General features: G+C 36.2%; 1 protein-coding gene across 1 annotated transcript in view; it reads right to left on the reverse strand.

The window, feature by feature from the left end:
- CADPS (calcium dependent secretion activator) overlaps nucleotides 1-19,281 on the reverse strand; it is a 542,165-nt gene that overhangs the window by 314,383 nt on the left and 208,501 nt on the right. Inside the window, 1 exon segment of the mRNA XM_051980071.1 lies at nucleotides 15,520-15,600. Coding sequence (XP_051836031.1) covers nucleotides 15,520-15,600 — 81 coding nt within the window.

Genomic DNA, 19,281 nt, shown 5'->3' on the forward strand with positions numbered 1-19,281 from the left:
TCTCTTGACTTCATTTTCCCATATTTATAATGGAGCTAATAATATATGTAGTGCTTACCTCAAAGGGTTGTTGTAAAGATCAAATGTTATATACAGGATGTTCCAAAGTTTAGTGCTGTTTTAAGCTGTTAAAGCTTATTCTAAAGGTTTAACAACTTCAAAATATACAAAAACTTATATGAAACCTCTAGCAACTTAAAATGACATTAAAACTTTTAGAACTTCCTGAAAATAGCATCATATAATTGTTATTTATAACATATAAATGTCAGTTATTTTATGGAATGCTTTGAAAACACTTTCTATTCTAATATATTTTGTAATTATTTGCATGCATTTCAAGTCTCAGATAAGATTTTAAGGTTTCTTGAAGGCATTAAATGTGCCTTATTCTCCTTTGTGTTCCTATAAGCTCCTATAACAGTGTCTTTCATAGAGGAGACATTTAAATATTTATCGAAGGGATTACTGAATTTCATCATAGCCCCTCTATTTTCTGATGTTCCCTCTCCCACTTGGAAATCATCAGAGAGAAACATCGGAAATATTTTTCACAGGTGATTTCATTTCAAGTTAAAAATAATTGATTTAGTTATTTTTGACTTATGGAAGCCAAGAGATTGTTTTTATTCTTTCTTTGGTTATCTAGAGTGATTTCCTTCTATGAATAATTCAAAAGGAACTGATCTGAGAAGTTTCAAACTTAGTCTATAGCTACTCCTAAGAAGAATCATCACCATTTTAAAGAAATATTGGAAAAATTAATGAAGTGATATATAAATTGATCCTCATTTTTCACAGATGCATGAAACCATTTTTAACTAGAGTTAGGGCATACTTTTTTTTTTCTTTCTTAGTACAGAATTTTCACTAGAATGTCAATAAAGTCTATTCTTAACATTTGAATTTTTATATACTCCACATTGCCTATCCCAGATCCTCATTTTATTTTAATCTTTAATAGCGCTAAAGGATAATGTCTTGTACAAAGTAGTAGTTAATACATGTTCGTTGAAATGAATGGAATAGCTTATGTTAAATGATGACTTTGGACAGAGGTGATAGCCTAGCAATGCTGATCTTGGAAGAAGGTAGCTGAGTGGTGGATATTTTGGATGTAGGTAAGAAATCCAAGGAAGAGGAATTAAACTTTGCTTGCTTCTAGTTAAACACAAATCAGAATTGCAGACTTTGGTATCCACTCTGGTTTCCTTAGCAAGACCACTTAAACAGAGATTTCCCAGAGTACCTTGGCAGGATCCTTGAGATATTGTTCTGATGTCGGACTGCCGCTGTATATCTTTTTTTTTTTTGGGGGGGGGGGGGGAGGGGGAGGTCAATCTCTGGGAAGATGACTGAGACAATTGCGTATTTGTGAATGCATGTTATTCCCCTTTCCTGAGCAACTTAATAAAAGAAAGGAATAAGCTTTTATTAAGCACTTACTATGTAATATTAAGTGCTTTACATGTATTATCTCTTTTGATCCTGACAACAATCCTGAAAGGTGGGTGATATGATTATCTCAACTCTACAGTTTAGGAAAATGAGGTAGATAGAAATTAAATGACTTGGCCAGGGTCCCACAACTGGAAAGTCTCTGCAGCCAGATTTGATCTCACATCTTACTGACTCCAGGCCCAGTGCTCTATTTGCAATGCCACTTAATTGTCTTTGTATTCAAAGGTTACATGTGGCACCTTAGTTTTTTCTGAAGCTGTTTTCTAACATTCAGTGATGTTATGATTATAAGGCCTCTGAAGAAAGCTGATAGAACTACCTCTCTAATATACCATCTCTCTTAAATTCTATGCAATCAACTGTTCAGGCTGATTTCAAGAAAATTGGATATAAATACCTCACTGGACTTTACTTATATCTAAAGTTTGAAGGGATTAGTGGCCATTATGGTCCAATCCTGTTATTTTACCAGTGATGGAATTGAAGTTCACTCAGAGGTGGTCACTTTACAGGTAGGCAGTAAGAAAGCTCTTTTCAAAAGGTGGCATTAAAATGGTTAAATGTAAGGCCATGAGGAGGAATTAGAGAATCATGGCTGATGAAATGGGGCCCTAGAAAAAGAATGTGGAGCTCTGGCTCTCAGCATAAATGACTCTGTGGGTTTGGGAAGCTACACAGTGATGCTGGGACCAATTCCATTCTGAAACTACTTGGTAAAAATACATTTGGTGGAGGCATTGTCTGAGTATACAAACATGTGTGCAGGTTGGTGGGAGTCTGTATGGAGAGGACCATGATGTACTTGCCAACAAGGAAAGAAGTTTCTTTGACAGAAATTAATCATGACTCACCACATAAGAGAATAGAGGAGAGAATCTTTGGTAAGAAACTTTTCTGAAGAATCTTTTTTCTGAAGGATCAAGGTACCTCACAGATCATCTAACCCAATGCCTTTATTGAACAACTCAAAGGATTATAGACAAAACGTGATAAGGGGCCTTAGAAATTATGGCCCAATCCCTTCATTTTTCAGATAACACAATGGGCCCAAAATGTAAGTGAAGTCTAATGTTACAAGGTAGTAAGTAACAAAGCTGAATTCAAATTCTGATCCTTCAGATCAAGACACAATACTCTCTCTTCACAGTAAATGCTGGGGGAAAAAAACTGAAGCCCATGAAGATGAAATTATTTGCCAAACATTAAACCAAGTTGACAAAGATGGCATTTGAACCCATGTTCTCTGACTCCACATTCAGGAGTTTTCAATTGCACCTGTCTGCTTCCTAGAGATCAGAACCAAGTTAAGGGCTCTATAATTTTCACAAGCAGGTCAAATATCTGCAGGAACTGTTAAATGACCACAAGGTTGGATTTGAAGAAGCTCAAAAGCCAGACTTGCTCTTTGTCTGACTGGAAAAGTGAAATATGCTTTTCAGATATCTGGGGAAATAGCCTCAGTGTTCTCTGAACTAGGATTAGCCATGTAGGAGAACTCTAAAAGGCATCCTGGATTCTCTAAAACGATCTCTAAAAAACAGTGGATCTCTAAAAACTATCCCTGACTTTCCCAATACTGTCTCGTTTTCAGAATGAGGCTATTTACATTAATGGTTAGATAGGACCATGCTTTTTGAACATCCTCCAATTAGAAAATGTTTGCTATAAAAGAAGCTAACCTTGAAGAATAGGGGGATTAGTGGAGCACATAAAGTTTCATTAGAGAAACTGACTATTATGTTCTTTATCCTATCTCCAGCTCATGATGATGGCAAAACCCCAGAGCATTTCAGGGTTCTCTTTGGGGAACTTATAAATGTTTCCCTATAGATTTAATCCTTTCTGTGAGTGCTTGTCATAGAAATGAATAAAAGAACAGAAGCTTCTTTGTATAGAGTGGACTCTTCCCAGTTAACCAGCTCAAGAAATGAAACATCCAGGACATTCCCATCTCAATACTTCCATGGTGGGGACCAAGCTGGGGTGGGAATTTGAGCATAGCAGACAAAGTACCTCTTTCCTGAAGTCTTGCCCTTAACTAGTTGTTGTCCCAGAGGGGGCCCTCATGATTACCCACAGCTCTGATTCTCTAAGCCTTATTAATGCCAGCCAGATAAGATGCAATAGAAAAACTTTGGAAAAGCCCAAAGAGTTATCTTCCCTCCCAGAAATCAGACAGCTTGTAATACCATCATAAAAAGAGTTCATAAAACTGAGTCTGGAAATGAAAACAAAGCCATCTTTCTGCCATGGGTTCTTCTTCAGCTAGGAAAGAAATATGTGTTGTCAGCTGAGACTGTTTGTGAGGGGGGTTTTTCAAATGGCATGCCCATTACAAACACATTTTCGAGGACATAACTACATCAACACTATAAAAATCGCATTCTTACTCTCCATCTCAACTTTCCAAAAGATAAAAAGAAAATTGATCTCACAAAAGGGCTGGTTATTCATTTTGCTTTATGGGATACAGATGATACAACTTCATCCAAAGACCTCCAAAGAAAACCACCTCTGGCCATTCATTATTGTTTGGGGCCAATTATTCTTCAATTGGGATAGCTGAGTTGCTAAAATTTCTACTGATGTGATGTATTTGTTGAGTAGTGTTGGGAGTTTTGGGGTAATCTCATGAAATGTGCCATTGAAAATGACAGAACGCTCCTCAGGAAAATTGTTTTTCTTTTCTCTTTGGGTACCTCCACACATATCATATGAAAATAAAAGCTGCTCACTTTAAATCAACTTTGAGACCTTTTAGATCTCATGGGTACAGGCAATATATATTGAATGGAACCTCAGAAAGCTTCCCAGTCTAGAATTTCAGGTTCTATATGATATCTGTGTATCTGTCATTGAGAGACAGTGCTATTGAATATTTGGAGTATTTGAATTGGAGTTAGGAAGAACTGTGTTCAAATACTTTATCATACTACAGCTAATTATGTCCACCTGGGCAAATCACTTAATCTCTTGGAGCCTCAATTTTCTCATCTGTAAAATGGGAATTATAATAGTACACAGGGTTAGGGCTAGACTCAAAGGAGAAAAAGTATGAAAGTGTTTTGTAAGGGTTAGTAAATTTGCTTCACATCAATCAGCTTCAATAACCAGGGGGATTCTAGAGATTATTTATATTGGTAGAGGGAAAAACTTAAGTTTGTCTAAGTCACTATTATATCTTTAAGAAGGGATTGTGGACACTTTTTTTTTGGGGGGGAGGTTCTTTACCTGACTCTGTGCTAAAACAGAATCATAAATTTAGAGGAAAAGGAAAACTTAGAAGTCATCTAAGCAAATGTTCTCCAAAATTTGATTCCTGTATGTCTGCCAGCAAAAATAAACAAATAAATGGATGAATATATGGAAATGAGTATAGATGTATATATATGAATATATATAAAATATATGAACAAATATATATATATATATATATATTTGTTTTGAAGATGTACAGAGTAATAATTATATTAATTATAAACTTTATCTAAAATTGAAATTAAAAAGATGAAATAATATTTGATCCTAGAGTAAGTAGGGAACTGCTAGAATTTAGTGAATAAGAAAGTTACCCAATCATACATGTTTTAGGAAAATCACACCAACTATGTGAAGAATGGTGAGAGACAGGATAATTTCTTACTAATATTAATGATAAATTATTGAATTGGGACCAGCATTTTTTTCAGATGCAGCTCTCAGGAAGGACATTACTGATTATGAGACTGGATTACATTTCTCATTAATCTTCTTCAGAACCCATCCCCCACCCCCAGTGGGGAAGTCTATTGTGCTTTATTCAGATTTGGATAGGGATAAATTCTGGGGTAGGGATAAATGTCCAAGTTTGGACAATTTAGAAGTACATACCCAGCCCTTCATTAGAATAGTTTCACATGTCATTGTAATATACGTTCTTCTTATTAATTGTTAGCATATCTGAGTTGCTCATCACCCTCAGGAACACCTATTAATCTTTGGTCTAAAACAGATGGCCAAATAGCCATTCTTTTTATTAATAAAATGCTAGCGTTATTAATAAAATGATTAATTACCCAGAAGCTATGTTGCAAGTTTTTTAAATGCCATAATGGATTGGAAAGTAGAGAGATCTGAGGCCAGGAAATCAATAAGGAGCCTTGTTCAGGAAAGAGATAATGAGGACTTGTACTAGAACTGGTGGGGCTATGATTAGAGAAGAGAGGATGTGCACACACAAAAGATATCATGGACATAGAAATGATAAGATCTAACAACTTATTAGTTATATGGAGTAAATTATAAGGAATGAAGGATAACACCGAAGTGTGAACTTAGGTAACTTGAAATATGGTGGAGGGTACTTGGCAGTAACAATGAAATTTGGAAGGATGGGTAATGTGCTCTTCAGTGTAGATAGTAATTCATCATTTCATTCTACCAAAAATGAAAAAAGAGGTTGGGCTGGGGAATTTACTCCCTAATCATACTTGGAGCCCAGAGCTAATAGAATGGTACCTGCTGTTGCCACAAAGTAATCTTGGGGTCAAGGTAGGGCAGGATTTCTCATGGCATTGGAGCAGCTGTTGATATAGTTGAACTAAGGGGCCCACACTGAGTCTAGAAGGGGAAAACTGGGTGAAAAGGTGACTTTGGACAAGTCACTCGCTTCCCATTTAAAAATGACCCAATAGGACTAAAGGGCCACTAAAGTCCATTCCATTTCTCGCATTCAAAGATTCTATATAGATTTGAATATGTCTACTTGGAAGCTATTGCCTAGAGCAGGGTCTAGCACACAGACAGAAATTAATAAATGTTGATTGACTGACATGAAAGAAAAATGGCACAGCACAGAGAAGGAATGGAATGGGGATATTGATGTGAAATAATAGGTGAAGAAGTCAGTGTGGTTATGTTGGAACTAAATGTCATTACTAGTGATTTTGAAGAGTGCTCTCACATTCACACTGGATGATCACTGACCATTTGTAGATATTATGCAGGAGCCCTATATGGATGATCAATAATCTACAGATGACAAAATTAAGGTTCAGAGGTCAAATGAGGTTCCTGAGGACACAAATGATAAATGGCAGGGGCAATGAGGATTGAAACCAAATTTCTCTCACCAGGTCCAGGCATCTTTCTACCATACCATGCTATTTCTACATCTGGGGAAGACTATGTGCTTAGATTTATCAACTTGCCACTCATTTCTAGCTCTAACACTAAGGGACAGATTCAGTTTCACTTGGCCAATGAGGCAGTATCCTGGGCAATGCCAAACTCATGATTTGTATATCTGGACATCTGTTAAGGTGACAGGAATCTGCAATAAGCCAGACACTCTCATAAGCTCTTTGGACATTTGAGTTAGTTTTCTCTCTCCAGTTTGATGTGGGCTTAGGACTTGTACCAAGGGTCAGAACTAAGGCCACAGTATCCTTGATCTTCCCACTGGTGAACTCATGTTTCATTTGTGCAGCTCTCTCTTCTTCACTATCAACTTCCTGGTTCCAGTTTCTGGGTTATTGGTGACCACAATGACAGTGGTTTGGGGATGTTTCACTGTAGCACTAGAGGGCATGACTTATTGGGTGTGGTATAGATGAAATGAATAATAGCCAGGGAATCATCAGCCTTGGTTCTAGTCCCTGATCTACTACTCACAAGTGTGTGAGCCGAAACAACTCGATGGATATTTCTGGGATTCAATTTCTCCCACTAAAAAATAAGCCTATTAGGCTGGATGATCTCTAAAGTTCTTCTTAACTTTCACATTTAATGATTCCATGTGAATTTGAATGTAGCCAAGGTCATAAAACCTCTCCTGAAACCTTCCAACTATAAGCATAGCTAGTCTCCATGTGGTATTATGGGAAAAGTGCTAGAATTGGAGTCTTCAAAGCTATGTGATGATCAGTGAGACACGTAATCTCTCTCAACTTCAGCTCCTTCATCTATATCCTGAGCCTCTTGGACTGGACCACCTCTGGACTACCTGTGTGCTAAATATATTTAATTTATGATTCCATGTATTCTTAGTTTTGATAATCACTAGTTTGATAAATATTTTGGATGCACCTACTATGTGCAAGACATCATGATGAGGATACAAAAACATACTAGTCCCTGCCCCTGAGAAGCTTACATTTTCCCAGGGGATGAATGTGTATAAACTACAGATAAATACACACATAATATTTATGCACACATATGCATATTTGCATATGTATTTGTTTATTTGTGTGAAATTCAAAGCAACTTCTGGGTCATGTGTTTGGGAGAAGGGTGTTGACTGGAGGGAGTGGTCCTAGAATAAACCTTAAGGAGGAGCTGGAGCTTTAACAGGGCCTCCAGAGACTCCAATGATTTTGGTGTGAAGAATATATCATTTTTCTCATTATAAAAAACTCAATTTCCTTTTCTTTTTACATATTTTCATTGATTCACACATCAATCCTGTGATGCAAGATGATGGTTGGACATCATATTTTATTTATCCTGGAATGGAGAGACAGACAAGTTCAGCATCTCCACCAAATCCCACAGGCAGAAGGGGAGAAAATAATAAAAAAGCCATTTTATATTGTATCTGCTTTGTGCCAGGCACTGGGCTCACAGGTTTTTAAAAAACAAATATCTCATATGATCCTCATAATAAACCTGGGAGGGCTGTCATTATTTTTGTTTTATAGTTGAGGAAACTGGAGCAAACAGAGATTACATTATATAGTCAGGGTCACACAGCTCATAAAAGTCTGAGGTCTGATTGAAGTCAGGTCATTCTGACCCTAAGCTCAGAACTCTAGCCACTGTATCACCAGCTGCTTTATAAATACATAACCCACCCCATGCCCCTCCTCATATACGTGCTGTGTATATCTGTGTCTGTCTGTCTCTATTTCTCTCTCTATAAACATCTATTTCTCTCTATCCCTATCTCTCTACCTATATATGAATATATCTCTTTCTGTCTATTTGTCTACCTGCTTAGATATGTACATATGGAAATAATTTTTTCTGCTATCCTTGCCTTTTTATTGATATTATGTCCTTTGTTCTATACAAGAAACTTTGAATTGGTTGAATTTTTACTCCTATCTTTGGTTTATTAAAGAATCAGTAAATAACACCTTGACAGCTAACTTCACTGTTGATAGCAAATATAATCTTTAATATCAAGTGTTGGATTTTACTCCCAAGATTTAGCTTTAATATAATACAATAATATAATGTAGAAATTATAAGAGATGTTTCAACTTGGATAAAAAATTTCTTTTTTCAAGATTATAAAAAAATTCAAAATTTTTCCTATTACTTTAAAAATAAACAAATCAGCTATTCTCCACAAACATTGAAGACCTTTTCTATGTTTGATGGTTTTAGAGTAAAGGCAAAAAATGGGGTAAGGATAGGAAGTTGGGGGCAATCCAGTTGGTTTTGTGTGCTCTCTCTTTTTTAGAAAGGAAAGGACAAAAAAAAAGTCCTTCTAAAGATAATATCTAAGGATCCAGGAGCCATATGTTTGTGAGTAAGAGTAAGCCTCAAGGAATAAATTCCTCCTTTCTAGCTTTAAATCCCACTTTAAACTTGATGACTTTGTTCAAGGTAGTAACAGGAAGGAAATTAATGTTTTTTTTGTTTTTTTTTAATAAACACATGCCACTGTTGAATTTTTAATGAAACAATCTGTAAGTAGGAATGTATCACTGTCCACTCAAAAACCTCTTCCTAACTTCCTGAATTATTCTGAGTGTGACATCATCCTCCCAGTCACTCAGATGGAAAATCAGAAAAGTGATACAAGGGACTGGATCCAGAGAATCTATGCTTTGACTCTAACTTCTTGGGTTCTAGGTTCCTCATACTCAAAATTTGGTCTATTTGTTGGATTAAATGATTTCTGAGATCTCTTTCACCTCTAAAAGTATGATCCTATGATTCTAAACTCCTTCCCTTTCCCTCTATTCCCACATCCCCATGCGCCATGGGCCATGTACTATACTACTCCAATATCCATAAAATTTATATATTCTTAAATTAAATGAGATAACTCAAAGGAATTATCAAAACAGAGTTATGGAATCTACTCTGGAGGTCTTAAAAATGGTTGATAATTTTCAATATAAGTCCAAAGAATGAAAGTTCTTTGAGGGCAAGGACTGTTTGCTTTGCATTTTCCTTTTAGAGCAGGCACTTAAATGCATGCTTGTTGAATTGATTTAATTAGCTTTACCAGAATTTCTCCTGACAATAATACCTTTGGTAGATAAAAGTTTTGATTTGTTCATAGGTGTTAGTAAGAGTATTTACAGTTATGGGCAACCAAGCTATTACCTAATCCAGCTAGCATGCTTTTCTGGAAATCGAAGACTTGAAGGTGCTCAAGAGAACTCTTTAAAGAGAGCCTAAACTCTAAGAAGGTGCAGATATGCATTGGTTGCTAGAAGTTCCCTATATCACTGAAGTCATGGATCCTGTATCACTTCGGCACTTAGCACAATGTCTTGCAAACAATAGGAACTTAGTAGATGTTTATCATCTGACTCCTTATGTCTAATCAAACTAACAAGTATCAATTAGGAGCTTACTATGTGAGACAGGTTCTGTCCTCAAGGAGTTCCCAATTTAATGAGGGAGACAACATATAACTATAAATCAGCAAATTATTAGATACAGTTAAGATAATAAAGAGAAAAAGGCATTAGAATTAAAGGAGAGCAGGAAATCCTTTTTTAGGAAGGTAGAATTTTAGCTGGATCTTGAAGGAAATCCTATTGTTAAAATTTGATGATGGAGCTTTTCATACTGGCTATGTTGAATTCATTTTTTTTTAAATTTTGGTTACTACTCCTACTCCTATTCCTATTCTTATTATTACTACCACACCACTACCAATACCACCAGCAGCAGCAATGGGAAAAAGTCTTGCACAGGTCCAGATTCAAGAAGCAAAGCACTTCAGTGAACCAAATTGAATTTCTAAAAAGGGGACATTATTTTGGTCCAGATCTCTTTGGCCTTTCTTTCACCAGGGTCCTCACTCTAGGGATTGAGTTTGGAGACCAAGTCTTACTTCAGTAAAACTTGGTCTCCAAACTCAATGACAGTAAATGCTGTCAGCAAAATCTACTATTTGTATGTTCTGTTCCAAAAATCATTATTTTTGGAAGAGTGAGAAATGAGTGAAGAAGAGGATTAAAAAAAAGTTTAGCAGTCATAGGGAGTAGAGAAATAATCAAGGAGCTATTTGGATAGAAAACCTTTTTTTAGGATTGAGGAGTCCTGAGTGTATTTTTAAGTTGGGGGAGCCAATGACATTGGACAGACTGGAGGGAGGGAAGAAGGGAGGGAGGGAGGGAGAGAGAGAGAGAAAGAGAGAGAGACAGAGAGAGAGAGACAGAGACAGAGAGACAGAAAGAGACAGAGACAGAGAGACAGAGAAAAGATTTTTTTTAACAGTGAATGATTTTTGAGTTGGGAATGTGTAGAACAAAATATGACAAACAGAAAGTTGAAAACGAAGATAATTTTGTGAGTTGAAGTCACCAGACCCTAGACAAAGTGCAATGAAAACCATCCCAGCAAAATATTGCTGAGTGTCTGTAAGTGATCTTTAAAATATTGTGAAGGATAAAGCAATGAAAGTGGGCAAATATTTCCTAAATAAAAAAGAATAAAAAGTGAAGTTTGTAAAATATAATCAGTGAACTCTGCTTCTGGCAAAATTATGGATTATTTTATTACATGGATGTCTGTTGAGCATATCTAAAGGAAAGCAATGATCTCTAAGAATAAGATTGGCTTTATAAAGAACAGGTCACACTTGATGCACTTTATTTTCTTTGTTCGTAGGTGAACTAGATTGGCTGATATTTAAGAAAGTTATCTGACCGAGTTGCATACTTTATTCAGACCATTATAGAGGGAAATGGGTCAAATTTTGGCACAGCTATGCAGATTTGAAATAGTTGCACTGATGCAGCAGTATGTTAGGAAGTTAGAACACTATATTTTCAGGCAGAGGACTGGGGTTCTTATACTGACTTTGATATTTGCAAACTCGATGGGCCTTGGTCAACTCATTGATCTTTTCTTAGAGTCTCTTTTCTCCTCTACATTGAAGGGATAATAATACTCACCATCCTAAGGGGTGAGACACAAATGAAATAATGGAATACTTCACTCTACCAGCTTTAAAGTTCTCTAACATACTCTAACATGTTGTATTAATTATTTTATTTCTGTTGAATGACTAAATTATCAGATAAGGCAGAAAACATGAGGATTCTGGGTAAAGATGGTCATCACTGTGATGGAAGAAGTCCAGTGCAGAATCTAAGCTGAAAGAAATCTTTCTGTGGATGGCGGGGTCTTCCAGATGTCCCTATTTTCAGAAGAAATTGTGTTGCTTGCATGAAATGCTGGAACACTGTAAAATCTCTTATAAGAGATCTAGAACTATTCAAAAATGTTTGCTTTGGCCAGCCACAGAAGAAGGACCAAATGGATAAAAAAATATTTGCCATATAGATTATGACATGTTTGGATAAAGAATCTACAATGCTTATTTATCAGTAAGTAGAGGAAGACACTGGGTTGGTCTTGAAGTAGAACAGAGGGGAAGAAAGGGATCAGTTGTTTTTAAGAAATTACAAAGTTCCTTCAGTGATCCCAAATTTCCTCTAGAAACAAACTGTCATTTTCTAATACCAGCATTCAATTGCAATTGCTGTACAGAAGTGAGGTATGAAATGCAACCTTAATAAAGGGAGAATTATATAGGTGGCAGTGAAAAGTTTCAAGGTGCATATGATCAAGCTGAAGTATATTACCATTGAGGTACTCCCAATAAAGACCATTAAACAGGTCAACAAGAAAATGAATGGTAATGATGCAATCAAGACCTTAGAAAGGATGTAGCAATAACCCAAAGTCCACTTGGCCTTGGGTTGATATAGTTGAAAATGCTGTATTTCTTCCATTAGGTTCCCTAGTTTATTCTATATGACCATAATGCTGAGCTCACAAATATTGTTGGTTGTCAGATAACAGCCCAATGATCAGTGATAACAGGGTTTCTGAGACTAATGAGCAACACTAATGAGGTGCTTGAAGTTGATGTAAGTTCCATCCACTTGACCTAATGATGTTTCAGGTCTAAAAACACCTCTCCAGAAGGTTCTCCCCATGAGTCTGCCGAGAGAATTATGGGTACTGCACCTGCACACAAAGTTAGAACCAAAGCACTCCTCAATTCCACCTCTAAGCCCTAAAATTAGCATGTCAGTGACATAAAGCATCTGTTTTCTCTAACTTTTCCCTATAAATTTATCTTCCTGCTTCTGGTTCTTTGCTAATTTCTGGGGTTTCAGTTATAATAAACTTTACCCCTTGGCTTAGAGTTAGGTTCAAGACTGCAAATTCTTTTGAGACACCTCACAACACTACAACCTTGAAGTCATTGAACAACCTTGAACAAGCCTTGAAGTTCAACAGTAAGAAGATAAAGTGGGCAAGGGAGAGAAATAAACAGTTTGATTGTCTGATGTACTCCTCTGGTACTTTCTCAAGGTACCTTCTCAATTAAGATCACCAACATACTGGAAGGGATTCTCTATGTAGTTTATTGGAAGATATGTCCAAAGATGGAGAGGATGGATAGCTTTTGATCTGCAGCATTGAAGATCTGCTTGAATATTAGGTATGACTAGTTCAAAAGAACAGTTAACAGTGAATCAATGGCAATTGGGCAGGAGGTCTTAGTGTTTCAGATATCTTTCCCGGTCTTTCAGTTTTTAAATATTTTTATTAATGACTGGGTACTTTCTTAGGTAGTATGTTTCTCAAATTTACTGATGCTGAGTTGTGGGAAACAACTGACAACTTGGAAAATAGAATCAGGTTTTAAGAAGATACACTCAGCTTACAACTTTAGGTTGAATCTCGTAAGATAAAGTTTAAATGCAAAACTTAAGTTGATGATCTGAGCTGAATCAGTTTGTATATACAAAGATAAGAAAAAACATTACAAGAAATCTTTCATATGGAAAAAAAATCTGAGAGTGTTAGTAGATTCCAAGCCTTTAGGGAGACAACAGCCTCCCCCCAAAAAATCTAGTGCCCTCATAGATTGAATTAGAAAAGGCCTAATCCAGATCTATGGAAATAATAAGCTTGCTGTACTCTGTCCTTGTCAGACCACATGTGAAGTACTGTATTTAGTTCTGGACACAATATTGTAGAAAGAGTATTATTGGTTAATTGAAATGTGTACAGAGAAGAGTGAAAAGAATAGGGCTATATTACATGAGGATCAATTTAAGAAAGTGTGAGCCTGAAGAAGAGAAGAATAAGGGAAGGCATCCTAGCCATCTTCAAATAACTAAAGAATAATTATATGAGAATAGATTTATATCTGATTTATTTGACCAAAAGATAGAGTTAGGAGAAAGAGGTAGAAACTACAGAGAAGCAGGTTTTGCTTTGGGGGTAGGAAAAAAAAAAACTTTGTCTTAATGGTTATCCAGATGTATGGATTCAATCTCTGTAAAGATATTCAAGTTAAACCACTTGTCAAGGATATTGTAGATATGACCCACATTTAGTTATAGGTTTTGGCCACTATATTTGAGAAAACAAACTGCAGATGGCTTTAATTATAATCAATGAATAAACATTTGTTAAATCCTTACTATGTATCACAGCATTTTATGTAGCACTTTAAAGTTTGCAAAATACTTGACACATTCAGTTAATTGGATAAAAGGAGTATTTGTTAAGTTCCTACTATGTGGCAGGCAGTGAGGAAACAAAGGCAACAATCAGCCCCTTCTCTGAAGGTGCTCACTTATGTTATCTCATTTGATCCTCATAAAACTCTGTGACTTAGATACTATGGTTAGTCTCATTTTTTAACCTTATTTTGAAGAAGGGAAAAACAAGGCCTATACTCAAAGTCATTTAGATTTTGCAGGATTTGAACTCAGGTGTGATATTTCTCTTTCTCTACTGTGTCTCTGAGATTTCTGTCAACTCCCAAGATTATGTAATTCTGAGGCCATGAATTACTGTGTATCAGTATGTACACATGTGAATAAAATATAAAGTACATTGTAAACTAACACAAAAGGAAGCTGAAAGGTAGGTTGGGGCCAGATTATCAAGGAGCTTAAAGAACAAATTGAGTAGTCTGATCTTATTCTAAAAGCCATAGAGATCAATCCAGAGGTGTTGAATAAAAGGAAGAGGAAGATAATTTTGGCAGCTGCATTCAGGATGGATTGGAAAAGGGAAAGACATGATCCTGTAAGCCTAGTACAGAGACTATTATTTAACAGGCCTGGTGAAAAGGGATACAGTACAGTAACCTTTTATGAACTTTCTATTGTGTGCAATACAATGACAATAATAATTTGAATATGTACTTTAAAGAATCAGAACTGTTTTAAAATGTTTATATATTTAACGTGTCTCTGACATTTATGTATATAAAATGTAACATGCATTACATATTATATACATATATTATGTAAGTGAACACATCAAGCAGATGTGACTTCAGTAATGTGGGAATTTCCTCTATTGATATAGGGGGCAACCTATTTATTGATTATCTTGGCTACCTCTGGATCAGAGAAGGTGGGTAAATTTCCCATAGTCACAAAACCACGTATATACAAGCCAGGGTTTAAAATCAGGTTTTCCTGTTCCGACTCCAAAATTTTATATGCCATATTGCATTGTTTCATGTGTGTGCGTGTAATTCAGACTTTGTACTAAGTCAGAATGTCACCTTTTCTCAAAATCAGACTTTTTTCTCAAATAAGTGATGATTTACTTCTCAGTTTTAGAAGCAGGTGATAACTGATTAAAATACTGTGAAGGGAAGACAAAATAGGTAAGAGTTTTCAAAGCATGATTCCCTATGAGATGTAATAGTGCTAGAGTCTTGTTTGAAATCTGAAGCCTTGAGCTTCTTGTGTGGGGTTTGAATTGAATTTTCTTTAGGCCCTAATATTCGGATGTCAGCAAACAGAAAGGCACAGAAAGTTTTTCCAAAAACATCCTTACCCTGGCTATTTGATCTGCCATTTGGAGACGTCCATCCAACTCCCGGCGGATTTGTGCAGCTTGCTCATCGGGGTTGTCCAACTGAACAAAAAACACAAAGATATAGACCGTGAACTTGATGCAGTCAAGGACCATGAGCTCATTTCACCATGAAAATGTTCACTACTTTTATAATGGAAATTATTAAGTTTATCATTCCCCTCCAAATACCACCAAGCTCTTAATGAGATGCCCATTTGTTGGAACAAAATTTCCATCTAAACACCAAGAGGCACAAGTTGACCGGTTGGGACCTATGACCTTGTCTTTCAATGAATCAGAAGCATTTATTGTCTACAATTTCTCAGGCACTTGGAATATAAAGACAAAATCTAAATTATCTTTGCCCTCAAGGAGCTTACATTCTAAAAGGATTCATCCAAAATGAATTCCCTTGGGGAACTCCTTCTACTTCTGTGCCTCAGGTAGAGAAAGAAATTACACATTTTAAATGGATAAAGAGGGAGCTAGTTAATAAAATGAAATGAACCATGTGAATTATAACTCTTCCCTCCTCATTTCCCAAAGTGAGCCTAACATCCCTTTTTAAATTCTAATTATGAGACAGCCCATCAGTAATTTGGAGCATCATCTCTGCTCATTCACAGAAAAGGAAGCTTGATAAACAGAAGATCGGGGTATTCAAACACAGCAAGTTGCCTTCTATCTAATAAAAATGAACTAGCAATAAAAAAGGACTTGAAGGAGAATATGAGATGGCACTTATGAGCTCTTTTCTTTTTATGGACCTCTTTAGTCTAGAATAGGAAAATAACCTAAATTCTCTTTTTTTTATTTCCCCTCATGCCTTTTCTATGCAAGAGTCAAACCTATCCTAACAAATGGATAAGAAATTTTTAAAAAATGAACATTTCTGAAATAAACAATAATAAACACTGGAGGAATTAATGGTAATATAATTTTGTAAAAGTCACTTTGGGAGACATCACAATGAGACAACTATTTAAAGCTTTGGGAAACATACACACACAAACACACACACTGCAATATCCTTTTAACTGGTCTTCCTTTCTCAATCCTCTCTTCATTCCAATCCATCCTTTGCTTAGCTGCCAGTGATTACATTATAAGCCTGACAATATCAATTCCCTCCTAGCACAGTACATTGGGCATAGTAGGCAATTTACTATTTGTTTGTTGTTTTTGTTCATCCTTAATTCTTGAAGAGAATCATGGGGCTGACATCTTGACTTACAAGTGAATTGGCAAGTCACTTCACCCTGTTTGCCTCAGTTTCTTCATCTATAAAATGAGCTTCAGAAGGAAATGGTAAAGTGCTCCAAATGAAGTTGGACATAAACTGGAATAATGCATTGTTGGTGAAGTTGTGAACTGATCCAATCATTCTGGAGAGCAATTTGGAACTATGCACAAAAGTCTACAAAACTGAATATTTTTGATTCAGCAGTGTTCTCTACTGAGTTTGTATCCCAAAGAGATCACAAAAGGGAGAAAAGGACCCACATGTGCAAAACTATTTATAGCTTATAAGCTACAAACATAATGAAAAGGAACTGGACATTGAGTGGATGCCCATTAGTTGGGGAATGACTGAATAACTTAGGGTATATGAAGGTAATGGAATATTATTTTTCTATAAGAAATGATCAGCATGATGATTTCAGAAAAGTTTGACAGATTTGCATGAACTGAGGCTAAGTGAAGTGAGCAGAACCAAAAGAACATTGTACACAGTAACAGCAAGATTATGTGATGATCAACTGTGAAGGACTTGGCTCTTTTCAATAACAAGGTGATCTAAGATAATTCCAATAGAACTGCGATGGAAAGCATCACCACATTCAGAGAGGGAACTACAAATGTGAATCAAAACAAAATACTTTTACCTTTTTTATTGTTGTTTTTTTCTCATGGTTTTTCTCTTTTGATCTGATTTTTCCCATACAAACATGACAAATATGGAAATATGTTTCGAAGAATTACACATTATTAAGCTATATTGATTGCTTACTGTCTTGGCAACAGGGGGAAAGAGGGAGAAAAATTTGGAATACAAAATTTTGCAAAGGTGAATGTTGAAAACTATCTTTGCATGTATTTGGGAAAATAAAATAGTATTTAAAAAAAGAATTGAATATGACTGAACAACAGCAACGTATTCTGATCCAGCAACACTGGCCTAATGGTTCCTCCTAATGACACTGTCTTTGCATTGTCTTTAATTCCATATCTGAAATTCCCTCCTCATCTCTGGCTCCTAATTTTCCTGCCTTCTTCAACTAAAGTCTCATCTTTATAAGATTCCTTTCCTTCCCCCCTCTAATGCTAATGCCTTCTTCTTATTGATTACCTTCAGTTTATACATATCTGTTTATATACAATCTCCCTCATGAAACCAAGAGCTCTTTGGGAGCTAGGATTTGTTTTTTGCCATTCTCCATATCGAGTGCTTAGCATGGTGCCTGGAACATAGTAAATGCTTAATAAACGCTTATTTAATCTCTCTTTCTCTCTTTCTCTCTCTCTGTCTCTGTTAGTGTGTGTGTGTGTGTGTGTGTGTGTGTATGTGTGTTTTGCTTGTCTCTCTCTCTCTCTTTTTCTCTCTTCCTTCTTCCTTCCCTCTTTCCATTTTGAGAAAGGATCCAGAACAGCTGTTCTTTTCTCTTTGGACTCTGCTGATATGTTGTAAAGGTCATATCCTTCCACTTCACCTCCATGTCTCTGGATGAGTACGATACTTCTCCCTTTTGTGTCCCCCATCCTTTTCACCTTTCTTATTTCCTTTCATGAGTTGAGAGTTGAGAGAATTCTCTCTCTCTCTCTCTCTCTCTCTCTCTCTCTCTCTCTCTCTCTCTCTCTCTCTCTCTCTCTCTCTCTCTTTCTCTCTCTCCACACATACATACACACAGGATTTTGTTCTTCTATGCTTGTCTTGTGCAAGTCTATCTGGAAAGAGGCACTTTTTCTCTTTATACTTTTCTTTCCTCTTCAACAGCTCTGTGATAGTGACAGATGAGAACAGCTTGATAGAACACTTTCAAGTTTACAAAGTGATGTATGTACATCATCTCGCTTGAGTTTTACAACAACCCTGTGGTTAGATGCTGAAATACTCTCTTGTACATTTTACAAAGCAGGAAAATGAGACACAGAGTAGCTTGCCTAAGGTCATACTGCTAAAAAGTTGGTAGTTTGGAATTGAGATCTCTTGGGTCTTTTCAGCATTCTTTTCCCTACATCAATTATTTTCTTGATGACATGATTTTAAAAAGAAAACTTAGTGGTATAGTGGTCTCACATTCAAATGGAATGAAGCCAGGTTGGCCACATGGTAGATTAGAAACTCACAAATTAGCATCATCCACACTGGGTTGTATTTTTACTTATTTTGTTAAACATTTCCTAATTCCATTTAATCTGGAGCATTTGGAAGTGTTGGGGCTGTCTGACATTTTTGCTGTAGGGGATAGAGAACTGGCAGGAATATGTTGGTAAATATTTAACAACTAGCTCTCTGAAAATTTGCCACACACTTTTAAATTTAATTGACATTATGAACATGTCCTTCATCACTTTCTTAAGTCTAGACAGTCAACAAAACAATAAATCAAGCCCTCGTATGCAACATCTGTGATTTTTGAGATGTAAATGTTCACACAGCAGGTAAAGACTAGTAGATAACACAGTGGATAGAGTGCTGGATCTGGAGGCAGTAAGACATCTTTCTGAGTTCAGATCTGG

The sequence above is a fragment of the Antechinus flavipes genome, chromosome 1, assembly GCF_016432865.1.
Source record: "Antechinus flavipes isolate AdamAnt ecotype Samford, QLD, Australia chromosome 1, AdamAnt_v2, whole genome shotgun sequence".
NCBI lineage: Eukaryota > Metazoa > Chordata > Mammalia > Dasyuromorphia > Dasyuridae > Antechinus > Antechinus flavipes.